Source organism: Leucopleurus acutus, assembly GCF_964270905.1.
Source record: "Leucopleurus acutus genome assembly, chromosome: 13".
In the NCBI taxonomy this organism is placed as follows: domain Eukaryota; kingdom Metazoa; phylum Chordata; class Mammalia; order Artiodactyla; family Delphinidae; genus Leucopleurus; species Leucopleurus acutus.
This window is the reverse complement of record NC_139155.1, coordinates 69126443-69143053: the sequence shown is the minus strand read 5'-3', so window position 1 is coordinate 69143053 and position 16611 is coordinate 69126443. Positions and strand designations below refer to the sequence as shown.

The 16611-nt window shown below is 44.3% G+C and overlaps 1 protein-coding gene across 2 annotated transcripts in view; it reads right to left on the bottom strand.

Moving 5' to 3' along the window:
* The window catches only part of TTC28 (tetratricopeptide repeat domain 28), a 593462-nt gene that overhangs the window by 85209 nt on the left and 491642 nt on the right, over positions 1-16611 (bottom strand). For both annotated transcript variants that reach the window (XM_082853188.1, XM_082853189.1), the window contains 4 exons: positions 15624-15733; positions 13774-13903; positions 11426-11644; positions 9080-9245 (listed from right to left, as the gene is read on the bottom strand). In XM_082853188.1, the coding sequence (XP_082709314.1) occupies positions 9080-9245; positions 11426-11644; positions 13774-13903; positions 15624-15733 (625 nt within the window). The remainder of the gene's footprint in view (positions 1-9079; positions 9246-11425; positions 11645-13773; positions 13904-15623; positions 15734-16611) is intronic.

Genomic DNA, 16611 nt, shown 5'->3' with positions numbered 1-16611 from the left:
AGAGTTATATATTAAATGTCTTAAATATTGATTGTTAGATAAAGCTACACAGAATCAATCAGAAAGAAAAGGCCAGGGAATTTCACTGGGGCAAAGGGCAGGATGTACAAAGTCAGAGATATTGAGATTTGATTAGTTCAAAGAATTTTTATAAAATTGGTTACGGCAACAGCCAGCCAAGGTTGATGTGGACCTGAGGGGAAGCAGTGACTGGATTGGTCAGTGGATTCACCCCACCCCTTCTCCCCCAGCCCTTGTTCTAACATAAATGTTGTTCCAAGCTTTGGGACCATGAACAAAGGATCTGGGGCAAGACATAAAAGTGTCTGGTGTCCAATAGTGCCCTTGCCAGGGCTCCATGACACACACCAGAGGGGCCCCTGCCCTGAGGCCCAGGTTGCCGAAGTGTCAGCCCCTGGCCCAGGGAAGCCCAGGCCATTCACAGTTCCAGGCCCGGGGGCCCCACACTTGCTCAATGACAGGCACAAACGGTTTTCCCTGTATCACCACTGTCTGCTTTTTGTCTTCAGGCTGATTCTACCATTCACCAGATTATCCCTCCCATGAATAATGGGAAAACTCATATCTAGCAATTTCAAGAACTCTGCTTTTAAAAAGTGCATGAGAAATACAAAAGGGGATTCAACTTAGGCTATTTCAGAGGTCATACAGAAAGACCAGCTACACTTATTCTTCTCGCTAAGCTGCTGAATTACACTAAGAAGCTTACCAGAGCCTTCTGTACTCATTTTGTACTCAGCTCTTTGGAAGGAATCCAAATTCAGGAATCAGGGGCATAAGACCAGAGTCTACAGAGCATTCCACTCATTTCTGCAGCTGTGTCTCTTCAAGTGCTCTAATCCCTAACCTGGCATCATCTTTTTTTCCCCCTCAAACAGATACAGCTGAGCCTGAGTGAGTCACCTCAGAGATAAGGCCTGCCCTTTGGAACTGAGCCGTGTCACAAGAAGACAGGACATAAGAGATTCAGCCAGGCAAACCCACCCTATCAGAAAGGGAGCCGGACTTGGTATCTTACAAGAAAAAGGTGGGCCTCTGGAGGCAGCAGCTGAGCAGCTGTGACGTAGAGACTACAATTCCTGCAGCAAATGATGGGAGCCCTCCTCTTGCAACAACCACTCATCACCTGACCGCCTTGGCCCTTTCCTTCCTCCGTGCCCTTGCTGGGTGAGGAACTGCCTCTGCCTGTGATGGCTCCTCTCACTCTTCAGGGCCCAGCTCAAATGTCACCTCCCAGGAAACCTCTTGAACTACTGCCTTGCCCCCAAGTAGGCAGATCGAGGCATGGCCTTCTTTTTTAGACCTTTACCATAGCATTTCGCACATGGTGGATTGATAATTTACACATCTGTTGCATGTTCCACACTGTGAGCTACTGTAAGGCCAAGAATTCCTGCCATTATTCATGCATATATTTCCAGGCTCAGGACCAGCTCTGGCACAGACTGACTACATGCTCATAATATATTTTCAAAATGGCACTACCCTAATTTAGAATGCAATTGGAAACTCTTTGTTTTGAAGGACAAAATAAATGCCCCAAAATATTATATCCACTTTTATTCCACAGAATTCTGAAAAAAAATTTGGGGTAAAAGTATTTGATTTGTAAAATAAAACCTTACTAGTTTGGATTAATTGGGAGGTCAGCCTTGATTAGCAATTTGCCAGAATTAGAAAATATTGTAAATATAGTGGGGTTTTTTTTAATGAATTTATTTTTGCTGCATTGGGTCTTCGTTGCTGCACATGAGCTTTCCCTAGTTGCGGCGAGCAGGGGCTACTCTTTGTTGTGGTGCACAGGCTTCTTCTCATTGCAGTGGCTTCTCTTGTTGTGGAGCATGGGCTCTAGCACGTGCAGGCTTCAGTAGTTCTGGTTCGCAGGCTCTAAAGCGCAGGCTCAGTAGTTGTGGTGCACAGACCTAGTTGCTCCACGGCATGTGGGATTTTCCCGGACCAGGGCTCAAACCCGTGTCCCCTGCATTGGCAGGCGGATTCTTAACCACTGCGCCACCAGGGAAGTCCCGTAAATATAGTTTTAAACTTTCAAAGGCGCACTGTAATTTAAAATAAACCAACGATGTAGCAATGACCAGTGCTTGGGTACTTGCTTAAAAGAACAGATACAAATAATTTAAATCAGTTTATCAAGTATTCATTTATATCCACTAAATGTGTCCTAGTTGCAATCTTGCTTTTGCAATTCATTTGTTTAAAAAAAAACGGGTTTTTTCCCCCTCTTTTAGTGGAGATGGCGGGTGGGAAATCTCTTTGGAACTGAATTAATCATAATCTTTGGTTCATCATTGATCAATGAACAGCCTGTTTTCATGTATTTATTGAGTAATTTTTAATAATGTAATAAGTACTCACAAACCCACCAGCCAAAACAAAAAACAGAGAATAACTGACATCTAATCATTTGTTGCCTCTCCTAGAGCCTATCCTCCCCTTCCCAGTCTAAGGCTAGTGCCATCCCAAATCCCATGGCCATCATTCCCTACCTGTCCTTTCCACACAAGTTTTATTGCATCTAGCTATATTCCTAAAAGCATATTTTTATTTTATTTAACTCTATCAAAAGGATGTTATCCTATAGGTAGTATTTTGGGACCTACTTTTTCACTTAACATTATACTTCTAAGATTTAGGCACATTTTGGGGTTCAGTGTGACTCATCTCTTTTGTCTGCTGCCTAATATTCCATTTGGGGACTAACTGCTCATCCATTCTCTCACTGATGGCATGTGGGGGTTTCCAGGACTTTGCTATTGTTTACAGTGAAGCTCTGAAAATTCTCGCTCATGTACAAGATCCTCTCTTGGATATTACACCTAAGGTGTGTACCTGGGTCAAAGGGTATGCAAATACGCGGCTCAGAAGGTGACGCCAAACCATCTTCCAATGCATCATGCCGATTTACTTTCTTCCCAGCCACATATAATATACCCTGTGGACCCACATCTCCTCCAACACTTGGGATTGTCAGACTTGTTAACAGTTGCCCTGTGTTATCAGGCTAGAACCAACTGGAGTCATCAGCATTTATGAATTGGTGCAATCTAAATTAATACGTGTTTTGAAATAAGAAAATACGTTTGATTATAAAAATAACTTTCACTGTAGAAAATTTAGCAATATAGAAAAGCACCAAAAGAAAAAAATCGTTAACAGCTATAGTTTATCAAGGTTTCATATTCATTTACAATGAAGGAACATTTACCCTATTATCAGGGCAGTCTACAATTGCAATTTATTTAGAACCCCCAAAGAAGCACACCTTTCAGACCAGACCTACCACTGAACACGGCCCTGCTAGTGTTCTAACCAGTCAGCCCCAAAGTGCCACTGCGCCATCTCAGGTGCCCAGGAAGCAGCAAGACTCTGGCTAAATATCAGAATTAAAAGTTGAAGATGTGCTCTGAAATTCATAACATCTCTCTTATGGGAGTTTCGTATTCTATACGGTGGTTTCAATCTATGCCTCTTTTGATTTGGGAAGAAGGGACTGGAGGTTCTTATTAAACACTTAATAAAAGCAGTTCTTTTATTTTAAATCCATTTTCAGAAACTCCTTTTTAGCACTGTACTTCCTTTTAGCAGCAAGATGCCGTTAAGGACAGCAAAAATGGTCTGCAGAATAACAAGGATATCATGGCCAGACTGTGGGTAATTGAATGAAGGTGTTCCCCCAGGCACCAAGACTCAATTTCTAGGGGCACACTGTGTACTTTACATCCACAAGAAAAAGAGAATCAGTGAGCCAGCCCAGCATAAGCACAGAGTCTGCTCACAGCACACCTTCTGGTGACTAAATTTCAAATTCACTGATGTCTCACTGTGGGCCAGGCACTGTGTTAGACAGTGAGAATTCAGAGAGAAGGACACTGCACCTGCTCTCCATGGCATCACCATCTGCTTGGGAAGACACACAAATCAGGTGATTATGAAACAAGGAAGAATGAAATAATTGCTATTGGTAGCGACCACAGAGAACAGCAAAGACTGATTTAGACTTACAGGGATTGGGTGGTCCTGATAGAAACAGTGTGAGATTTGAACAGGGATCTAAAGGGAGATTAGACTGTCTACAGGAAAAGTAGAAGGACAGTTCTGGGAGAAGGGAGAAGTACTTCATTCACAGAATCAGTTGGCTGGTCACACAAACTTTTAATAAACATCTACTACGTTGCAGGACTGCCTGAGGGCCTGGGTATGAAGAGGTGAATAAACGTGACAGTGAAGCTTCTGAAAGTCCTTTTTGAGGAGCTATCATTTAAGTAGGAACTTGAAGGATGAGAAGGAACCAGTCATACCAAGAGCCGTGGGCAGAACTTTACAGAGAGAAGGAAGGGCATGTGCAAAACTTTAAGATGGGAAAGCCCTTGATTTACCCTAGGCAGTGAATGGAGGCTGGGGCAGCCACAGGGAGATGCCAAACTGAAGAACTAGAGGTGTCATTCAAGGGGCAGACAGAAGCCAGATCACATGGGCTTACAGGCCAGTGTGAGGAATGTGAGCTGGAGTCTGAAGACCATCAGAACCTTTGAAGGGATAAAGTGTGATGGGGGAGCTCTAGGATGGGTGGGAAAAAAAGGAAACACAGTCCCAATACATCTATGAAAGGTCACTCTGACTGAAGGGGACTGAAAGGCCGTGAGAGGGAGCAGAACGGGCAGAGGGGAGGTAGCAGCAGTGGTTCAGGGAGAACTTTGACCCAAAAACCCCTAGAAACAGGCTGGAGAGGTTCGAAGGGGCCAGATGCTGTATGGCCATGGAGGGTGGTGTCACCCACAGCCAGGGGCAGGAGGTTTGCATTTGAGAAAGACACATGGTCCAAACTGTCTAAGGAGAACTCAAGATCTGCTAATGTGGTGCATTAGAGTGACTGATTTGGGGGAGAAATAGTTGGCCTTTAGATATATTAGACTAGAGATACCTGGAAGATACCGAGACAGCTTTGGTTAGGGGGCAGCTGCAGCTATAGATCCAGAGGTTAAACATGCCTGAGCTAGAGTGGAGCGGGGAGTCACAGGGTACATTTAGAGAACAGAGAGGAAGGTGTGGTAGCTGGAACATGGCGCCCACGAAGAGGCAGGAACAGAAAAGAAACCCAGATTGCCCTCCTACAACTAGATCGTGGTGTCAGGCTCCAAAACTTGGATTTTATTCTCTGTAAATTGAAATTACAGAAAGGTTTCTTTTTTTCTCTTTGAACTGCAGTGTTGTTTATACATGGCTATTTATTTTTGACTTTAAAAATAATACATGTTCATTGTTAAAAAACTGAAAATAAGGAAAAGTACAAAGAATAAAATACCAAGCATCTATAATTCCATCATCCACCTGTAATTGCCCCTAACACTATGGGCTATTTCCTTCCAAGGACTTTTTCTTACTTTCCATATCAGTATTTTGTATATATTACAAAATTTGAATTATACTATATACAGTAATTCTAATCTTATTTTTTCACTTACTGTTTTGTCACAAATATTTGACTATATGCTTAAAAATTCTCTGTAAACATGTTTTTAATTGCAACATAATATTATATTGATATAAATAATATTATATCTATATAAAATAATTTGACATTCAATAATTATGGATATTTCAGTTGTTTTCTTCTATAATATATAGAACTATTATAAATATTCCTATGTATACATCTTTACTCCATTTCTAAAATGAGAATTTTGGGGTCGAAAGGCCCATTTTTAAGATTTCTCATACTATTGGCAAATTATTTTTAGAAAGGCTAAAACAATTTATATCCCTAGAGTATGAGACTGTTCACTGCATCCACACTTTAAAAATATTTACTAATTTTATAGATGAAAACTAATTTAGCTGTCATTGAAATGTTTTCTTGAAACGGAGGCAGAAGCCAGTCTCACAAAAAACTCCACTTTAGTGAATTCAAACCATGCCACTAAAGTATTCAGTTTTAATATCATAATCAAGAACTTGAGTTTAAGTTCACAAAAGATGAACCAATTTCTAATAAGACTAGTCCAAAGCAACAGAAAAGACCTCACTTCTGCCTTTCAAACTGGGGATCGAAGCTACTGAGGGCAGCCCTCCAAATTCATCCTGAGCATCAAGCCACTCAACATCCTAGAGACCTCTGAGGACTCATCCCAACTTGTGAGCTTTCTGTACAAGGTAGAGGGGAAAAGATTAAGGGAAAAGATTAAACAGAAGCAAGTTACAGTGCTTCCTCTCTCCCTGCCATTGAAGAAGAGCTGAACTATAACCCCAAAGTCATTTTTTTAATTCAGAAGGCACCAGGAAGCAAACTTAGTCAACCTCCAGTATCATATAAAAGAACTGCTGAGGGCTTCCCTGGTGGCCCAGTGGTTGAGAGTCCGCCTGCCGATGCAGGGGATACGGGTTCGTGCCCTGGTCCGGGAGGATTCCACATGCCGCAGAGCGGCTGGGCCCGTGAGCCATGGTCGTTGAGCCTGTGCGTCTGGAGCCTGTGCTCCGCAATGGGAGAGGCTGCGACAGTGAGAGGCCCGCGTACCACAAAAAAAAAAAAAAAAAAAAGAACTGCTGAGGCACCATGGTTTGGAGTTAAACCATGGTGTCCAACAGGAGGGGTGCTGGGAAGAGTCAAAGGGTAACCCCCTTCCTTCTCATGATGAATTTTAACCTAGGTACATGAAAATTGGGATCAAGAGAAATCTGTATTTTCACACAGACTGAGCCCTCTCAGTGGTTTGTGTGGACTGCAATGCCCTGGCTGTGGCCACCACACTGCAGTAAGAGAGAAGCGCACCTCTACACGGGCAGGGTTTCAGATGGCAGGTATCGCACACCCGGGTCCCTTCACAATTTCATCTCAGTTCAAGCTCTGGACTGTGGCCTTACAAGCTTGAAAACCTGCTGTTGTTAATGTGCTCAAAGAGGCTTTGCCTCTTGGGAGCTCATTTTCATTAACCAAGGTCGCAGAGTGGTACAAACCAGAATGCCAGTTTGTTAGGTATATTTTATATCTGCAAGTATATGTCATGAGAAACCAAATGATAACCAGAAAGCAGAGGCCTGAACAAGGAAGGGACGGGGATAGCCTGAGAGGTCTCCTCCTGCAGACCTTGCACATCCTGCCTGGGGTGGCCGTCATTTACTTTATTTCTCATCATCCTTCTGAGCTCAGCTCAAAAACCCCCTCCTCAAGGAAGCCTCCCCAACTTCCAGTATAGGTTTCCCCACCCCTGCTTATACATTTTCACTACGCCCTGCATTTTCATTTAAACACTTACAATGATTTTCATTACAAGACTATATGCTCTGTGTCTACTTTCTTTCAGTTCCCTGAGAGCAGGAGCTATTCCTGCCTCATTCATCACTCTTTCCCTCATCTCTAGTAGACACAGCATATAGCAGACACTCAAATATTTGCAGAAGGGAGGGAAGGCAGGAAGGATGAGAGCATAATGACAGCAAAGTCCACCACAAGAACAGCCTTCCAATGGGACTTGGAGTCCCTTAGCCAAGATTCTCTCCCCCTTTTCACAGTGTCAGAAATGGGCACTGCCACAGTCTGCCCTGCTTTTGCTCCCTTTTTTTGTGTTTCTACTGCTGGCCATCCCCTCCCCTCTAACACTCACTTTGGATATGCAATACCTTTGATCAGGTTACAGATTAGTCAGACTAGCCTAAGCGCCTTTCTGTCTGCTGAAGTAGTTCTGTGTACCCCTGGCCTAACCTATTTTATGGTCATTTATAATTAAATCTCAGGGAGTAGCCTTACTTTCCAAGTTCGCGGGGTTCCCACACTGTGAAGCCCCTGTGAACACCACACCATTACCCAGTGTTAAGGATAGGGATGCTCCAGGACGCACGGCAGCCGTGGGAGAAATAGGACAACAGTGTGTGCATGTGGCTGACGCCTGTTCATGCTTCATAAAAACAGAAGCTAGAGATGACATTCTTACATGCTTTGGCTATTGTCTCAAGTATGATATTAATTTTGATAATTAAAAGCAGAACAAGCACCGGCCCGGGAGTCTGGGTGAGATCTAGATTGTTTTGATCCCAGCCTGACACTCACTGTCGGCAAGTCCCATTTCGGTGCCGAATAAGGAGTTGGCCTAGATGACCACCAGAGCCCCTTCCTGCCTTGACATTCCATTATCGAATGGTTACTTTTCATCTAAGAGCTTATCTTAGACTTCATAAACACCCAAAGATCAATCCAGCTGCTGGCAATGACTACCACACACTCGGGGAGTCTGAGTTAAGCATCTCTAAAGAAATCACAGCGATATCTTAGGATTTTCATGATTACAAAAGAAATCATTCAAGAGAAAAGCAGATGTCCTTGGGACCTGACACCAGTTCACACAGCAGATTTTCTGACACGGATCTTCTCAACATTTGTTAATCACAGGATGAGGGACTGAGATGCCTGGGAAATCTGGCTATGACCCAGCTCTAAGGGACTCTCTTCTTTCCATTTTCCCAGAAGCAGGGTGCTTGTGTAAATTATTTTCTATATATAAAATAGCCAATCACGATAAGACATTTCCATGAGTATATAACTTTTAAAATATTTGCAAAAAAGCAATTTTCCTCCCCATCCTCGATATTGGGAGTTCAACTTCCTTCACCTCAGCCCCTCAACGCACAGATCCTGTCACTGGTAATACGTTCTCAAACAGGCGTTCAGCTATAGTACAAACAAACTCATCATGAATCTGTTTATAACCAAAAAAGCATCTCAATTTTAATTAGCTAATATGTTAAATTCGAAGTCGTGTTTATGTTTAAACATTCTACAAACCCATCTTAGAAAATGGGCATGTCTGATAAGGCCCTTCCTTGTCTGAAAGGAAATTACCAAAAATAATACAGACATCCTGCTGAGGGGTTTGCACTCCAGAGACATGTATTTGTTTCTGCTGCAGCAACTGTGAATAGACTGAGCACAATGTGTGAATTCTAGAAGATTTCTTCCATTAGCTCAAGTAGGACGTTTACAAAAGAGAAAACAAACGAAAACCCCTGAGATTATATCTGAAGGTGGGATTGGGAGCACCGCACTACTTGCCTTGAGTAGTAAGATTCCACACCCAGGGCCTCCCGGACGCTGGCGATGTGCTGCTCTAGGGCCGAGCTGGTGGCTGTTGGAAGGGCTGTGCTGCTGCCAGCCTGGAAGTCACTGGAGTTTTCCACCGTGTTGTCTCCCAGGTAGTGTTCGTGAAACTTCAGAATCCCTGAAACAAGACAGGCACAGCCAACATTATACATGATTGGGGTGGGGGAAGGGAAGGCGGAGGACAGTGGGCAGCAAGGTCGATGCTATGTGACCTCTTTGACAAGAATGCTGTCCTCCAAACCATGTGAAGAAATCCTGAAATCCAAGGTGTCAAGAGGGCTTTCAGAAGCCTGGTCACTACGCTTTTTACAGCTTTCACCAGAAGGTTTGGTGCTAGAAAACAGGGAATTCAAGACAGGGCTTTTGATTTTGACGACATATATTCAGAAGCTCCTGGAATGATGATTAGTTCACATCAGTTCACGTATTTCAAAACAGATGCTTCTCAGAAGCACCAAACAGGGAAAGTTTCCTTTCAGGAATAGTGCACGAGCATGCCATGGTGCATTCTCCTCAGAAACTGAACTCCTGACAAAAAATATAGCTAGCCAAAAGGAAACTGTGTTACTCAAAGACCTTTCGTTTCACAAAAGCAAATCAAAATAAATATGTAGTGTAAAGGCCAGATAAAAAAATTTTAAACCATCTTTAAATAAGACCAACTGGTCAATGGTCATTAATGGATTAAAGGAGCAAAAAATGATAGCTGTATGAAACTGAGGCAATCCGTAGTGGTTTTCTAGCAATAAACACAGGACATATTCTCAAATGGTGATGAGGTATGTCAGCCCTGGAAAATGCTGGTTCTCTCTGATTAGATTAAAGCCCTGGTGAAAGCTTCAGAGTCTCATTAAGAGCAAAGAGAAATGGAAAGAGAAACAATAGAAACCTCATTATACATGGCTCATTGTTACAGGGATTTGGATATACCACCTGTCAAATCATGTTCCCAAAACATAACCACCACCAAGAGAAAGAGCTCAATGCCTCCATCATCAGCTGTGTCCTCCTGAGCGTCAGGGCCCTCCGGGGGCTGGGATACACGGGGATTCATCCCACAGTGCACGACGCTCAGCAAGTCATCATGAACACCACAACTTAAAACCTTTAGCATAAAAAGGTCAGAGGCAAGAATGTTCTTTATGGAAAGCCCATAAAAAACATGGAATTAAGGGTAAAATTATAAAAAGTGAGGCTGGGGCTTCCCTGGTGGCACAGTGGTTGAGAGTCCGCCTGCTGATGCAGGGGACACGGGTTCGTGCCCTGGTCCGGGAGGATCCCACATGCCGCGGAGCGGCTGGGCCCGTGAGCCATGGCCGCTGAGCCTGTGCGTCCGGAGGCTGTGCTCCGCAACGGGAGAGGCCACAGCAGTGAGAGGCCCAGGCACCGCGGAAAAAAAAAAAAGTGAGGCTGAAGCATAGAACATACAGGCATTCTCAGAATGTAATCAGAACCCAGGAAGCATCTCAGATCTGTCATCCAGCCATCATTTTCTTTTTAAATCAAAGGGACAGAAACGTAATCAAGAAAATCTTGTCAGTTCTCCTTGGCAGTTGAACTTTTTGAAATTGGCTTACACATATTCAAGAAGCCCATTCTTCAAGATTCCCAATTATAAGATCCACTTCCCCAGTCAATAAACTCTAATTGGATCTGGTGTGTCTCCAGCATGGTAAAACCATCAGCATTTTGTTATGCAAAAAATATGGCCCTAACAGCTAATTAGTGGTTCTGTATTTAGTGAAACTGTTAAAGCCTGAACATTTAATCCTGATTTAATCAAAGGGGATTTTTACTTCTGAAATAGATTTACAAATGAACTGGTTAAAAATGGGTTTTGCTAAACTCAGAAATTTCAAGCATAAGACTTCATTTATATACTGTGACAGAGTTGCCATTATCATTTTAGTCTCTTTAACTGTACCATGACAAAGGGTCACAATTATTAAATCATATCTAGAAAGAACTCATTCGGACTTATTACTTTATTAGCTAATGAACAACAGCTGCCTAAAAATAGGGCTGCTGGTGAAATTAATCCTCCTGCTCTTAGTCGTCCTTGATAAATGCTTCCACATTCACCAGCGAGGAGCCGTGATTTCTTGGGGGAATGAGAAAGCTGGGCTGTCTTATTAATTGAATGCCCCACCACGGACTACCACCGTGGCGGAAGATTTGCTGAAAGCCGACATTAGCTCCTTGATCTGATCTATGGTAATGCACCTCTCCCACCTCTATTCACTAGACTTTCACAACCTAGTGTCTTAATTGCCCTGTTCCCACAGAAAGAGATCTTACCTGCCCCAGGAGCAAGCAGCCAGCTGTACAGGTAGCCCGCAGCCAGGGAATAGTAAAGCACTAGTCCCCTCTGGCCATTAACCATCTCTAAGATCTGATCAATAGTGACTGGGGAGTAGGGGTCGGAGTCCTGCTGTCCTGTCTGCCGTTCTACCAGGAGATCTGCAAACGCCCTTGTCCGTCCTCTTTCTGCCACGGCCAGGGCTTCATCATGATGGCCTAGGAGACAAAGGGATAGGCTGGGAGTCCACGGGGAGTATGATTATCAGAGAGGGTTATCAGGTACAGAGACCCCGGGCAGGCAGAAACCCCATTGCCTCTCCACGTCAGCGTGTGGCAGACTCTCAATGAGACTGTTTCAAATTCAACCCCCTGCCTCAGATGACAGGTGCAGTGACCACTCTACTCAAACCCCACATTTTCAGATTCCACCCCACCATAAGCCACCGGGCTTCCCTGTCTGGCAGCCACACCACAGGAAAGCTGACTGTTCAGAGCAGCCATCCTCAGCCCTGCCCACTCTCCCCCCACATCCTGAGTTACTCCCCGGCCTCCTGGCTTCTGACCCCATTCACTTGGCTCTTTGGACCTGATGTTCTGCGCTCTGGTTACCCTCTCACTTCCTTGCTCAGCTTGGATTCTGATTTGGCCTTGGCAGATGAGCCCTCTAGGACATGGCTCTTGACCACCTTTCTATTTCTCCTCGATGCAGCCCCTCTGTGCATCACATTGCCCAGCCCTGTTTCCACATTTTCCACCAAATTATACCTCTGTGCCCTCACACATGCTGGTCCATCTGCTCAGTGTGCCTTTCCCGTTTACTGAAAACAAGGAATCCCAATAGCTGTCTTGCCTATCTCAAAGACTAAACGAGGCCCTATATGTGGAGGTGGGTGGTAGGCATTATTCAAAGCACAGTATATATAACAAGTGACATTATAATCACTAGAGCTGATACCTCATTCCATTCTGGGCTCCCACACACTTGCTTCTCGTCTCTTCTCATTCCCATGGGCAAAGGGTTCAAACCTCTGAGGTCTCTAATCCTATGAAACTGCTTCTCTCTTTCAAGCTTTTCCTCAGTCTTTGGATCCAACCTCTAATCCCACTTCATCTAAGAAACTAGTCTGTAATCTAGTTTAAAAGCTAATGCTCAAATATGACAGCACAAAAGATAAAGCAACATCCTTTCAAGTTAGGATTATTAGAAGGAACACAATGCAAAGGATCTGCTTACATCATAAATATACAAATGGAAGAGTTGCTAGAACTAAGGTCCAAAGAGAGGGCAGGCAGAGGCAGGAGACCAGATGCTGCAGCCCCAAAGCCCTTCAAGGATGCCCTGCTTCCTACAGTCTGAGTATCAGTAGAAAGCGGGGATTTGTATGTGTGAATGCAAATGTCTTCTTTTACCCTATTAAGTTATTAACTGGAACAGCAGGGACGATTTCTGTACACATTGGAAAACTGGCCCCAAAGTGCTAGACAGACTTAACACTGTGATTATAGTAGATAATAAACTGTAATCGCAGGCAATGAGCACAGTTAATAGATACATTTTTCAAGGGGAAATTTGAGTATTCATACCCATAAAGCAAAGGACAGGTTATTGATAAGGCCTCAACATCCAACTTCAAAGACATTGTTAATTCCAATGAATACCTCCTTAACCCAAGTTCTGGGTTGGGGAAAATGGTCTGCAGAGATGGACAGGCTTGAGGAGAGGGAGAGGATGGGGTTGCTGGAATAGGGTGGGGCTGAAACAGTTAAGGTCCGGGTAAGGGAAGGTGGATACTGTCCCAGTGCAATGCAGCCCACAGGCCTGGGAGCGTTGTCACTGACTATGTCACAGCCTTGGGGGCAGACAGTACAAACATTTATTAGACAGCAACATTAAAAGATGTGTGGCAGTAAAATAGGGAGAGACCAGTGTCTTCTCAGGTACCTGCCCCCAGGTACTAATGGGCAGAGGGAACCTGGTGGGAGCTCCTGCTTCAAGCATCCCTGTCTCCAGGACACCTTCTCTGGCTCCTGGGTCTGTCTGCCAAGCCACTTCGTTCCCACAGCACCCGAGTCCCTTTTACTCTAGTGCCAATCACACCCTCCTGGGCTCCTGACTTCTGTCTCCTGATAGGCTAAGAGCTTCTAGAGGTCAGGAACTGGGGCTTCTTGACTGGCACTAGGCACACACAAATATTCGTTGCTTGAATGAACGAATGTTCAATGGCTGCGTTGTGGTTGTGGCTTCAGTCTGCTGTGACAACAAATCATATTTCATCACAGCACTCACGAAACGACTCAGACACAGGGGTGCGCGCACACAAGGTGGGAACCCCCGCTGCTCTCACCGAGGCTGACGAGCACTCGCTGCAAGGCCTGGTAGGAGGATGTCTGCAGGTCAAAGAGGGAGAGCTTGTAGTCCGTGCTCAGCTGCACCTCGTGTCGGATCGTTTCAAACAAGGCTGATGCTCTATAGAGCTGCAAGGAGGGGAAAAGAACGTTATCTGTTTTCCAGAAACCACTGTCTAGCCGTTCACCGACTAGGGACAATTTTTGCTCACATCTTGGTACACAACAGAAAAATTGTTTTAAGAGATTTAAAAAATTGTTTAACAATTTAAGAAAAATTGTTTTAAGAATCTTTTTTTCCAGGTAGGTCTTTGTGGACCTGAAAAGGCATCAATTAGATCCTACTCAGTAAATTATAGTTTGTGTAATCAATTTTTGACAGACAAGGGGATCTAAAAGACAGGGGTTATAGACTCACAGTCTGAAACTTGTGGGAAAAAATCAGCTATGAACGCGATCAAGTGCTGATTTTGATTAAAACAAATGAAAAGCCTCTCCTCTTGTCATCAAGTAATTCACCACCCCAACGCCTCACAGTACAGAAGGGCTGGAACGGGAGCAGGTGAGGGGGAGTCAGGCAGGAGACGCCTGAGGCTGGGGGGAAACCCTGACGGCAGCCGCGCTCTCAGGAGGAAGGCTTCTTGCAGGCAGTTCAGCTGAACCAGATGCTGCTCTGCACAGCAGTGCTCCAGGGAGCCACATCCACTCACAGGCACACCCTGGGACCAGACACACGACACTCCTAAGGAGACACTGTCCTGCTGCTCTAAGGGGACCACAAGGTCAATGGGACAAGGCCTTTCTCTGATATTTATATGTGGAAACAGTATCAAATTTTTAATTCATGCAAATTTAAAGAATAGAATTCTAAGGCTAAGGGACTTAGACTAGGAGAGAGGAATGTATTCCCAACCCTGCCACTAATTTGCTAGGTGACTTCTGGTAAGATTCGGAACCTCAGTTTTTTCTCTGTAAAGGATGGTTATCACTCTACCTCACAGGGTTATTAAGGAATAAATCCAGTCAGTGAAAGTACTTTGAAAATTATAAATCGCTATATCAGTACAAACTTTAATTTTTGAAACCAGAAAACTAGAGAATTAATTCTTTAAATTGTAAAACGTCATAACATCCCAGGATGCTGTGGCACAAGTTCAAGCATATCATGTCCTCACTCCCTGTGAGCACCTACGACAGGAGCCTGGGTTCACCAATCCCTGGCCCCCTTTGCTAGCGCAGCACCCTCCACAGCAAGCGCTGCCTAAGCAGTTGAGAGTGTGATTTTAGATGCCATCTCACAATTCCTCCAACCTGACAGAGGAACCCATAATTCCAGGGATCTTTCTAATTTGCAGAGCCGGCACAGAGCAGGTTTCTCTTCAACTATTTGTGTGCATGCAGAAACATGAACTTTGTGTGTGTGTGTGTGTGTGTGTGTGAGAGAGAGAGAGAGAGAGAGAGGGAAGGGAGGGAGAGGAAGAGGGGAGAGAAGCATCTAGTGATATAACTAGAAACCCACAAAGACAGTAAATCCAATAATTATGAATTCTTGGATTATTTACTTCTGTCATAAAATGTATATAATTTCATATTAAGGTTTAATGAGGAACAATAGCACATAATACAAGAATTCCAAAGAAATTATTGAGAAATCTATCATACAAGTGAGTAAGACTCTTTACTATGGTTCAACACTTCTGGGCTGATACAGGCTGGAAATCTTGAATGTCAAACCCAAGAGCACAGGTCAACACCCTCTAGCAAACGTCATCACTACTAGGATAGTAATCCCAAGGTCTTCCATGCTTCTAGAAACAAAATCCACTCGGGACAGGGTTCTCCTGCTCACCTGATGTTGGGCTTCCTCCAGGTTCCCACTCGCCCAAAGGGAGAGGCCAAGACCATGGCGAATTTTGGCTTCATCTTCTCTTCGGCCCAGCTGCTCTGCTAACCTTAAACCTGAATTCAGATAGAGAAATTTTGAGGACACATAAAAGACAATTCCATCCTGCCAAGGAGTTCTGGAGCATAACTCTGGCTCAGGTGTATATGAAGAGTGTTAGCAACGCAGCTAGTTAAAATGCAGGACAAAAGCAGAATCAGCCAGGGCAGAGTAAGCATTTTTTTCAAATTCTGTGTTGGTAGTGACCTTTCCAGATCACTCCAAGTTGCCCCAGCAAGAGCTCAGGTGATGGCTATCAGCAGGAGACAGGTTTGCAGGGCAGGCGGAAACACTGAAACAAATGGAACCTAACTGGCAGCCCTCCCAGCTGTGAAATCCCTAGCTTTGCAAATGAAAACTCCTGGCCTATAAGTTTACCTAACCCAATTCTCTGGCTGGCAAAAGTCTTTCTTGAAAGTTCCATAGTCAAGTACAGAAGCCCAGCTACTACTCTTTCCTATCACATGTGCACAGCATCCAATCAGTGTTGACGAGAGACACATCAGATGTCCTCCTGGAAGCAGAATGCTCACACCGCCTGACCCTGCCTTCTGTTACTGAGGCCGCTGAGGCATTTCGCATCCAATCTGCCTTTCCTTTAAGGCTGAGCCTTTGATGTGCCTCAGCGGGGTTGCAGAGCAAGAGCTATTATGAGTTGAAAGCTTTAAATGAGATTGTTCTCATTCTAATGGCCTTCAGATAGGCACCTGCAGTTTGGGTCACTTACTCACAGGAAGCTTCTGGATTTCAGGACATCAGCAACCTCCAGAGCTTTGTGGGAGTCAAATCTGAAGGCAACCATTTATTGTATTGGCCACTAAGCAGTTCTCGGCATCACTTTGCCCTCATTATCCTGCTCTCTGTACATAGGAGTTAGCTTGTGCAGAGACAGCAG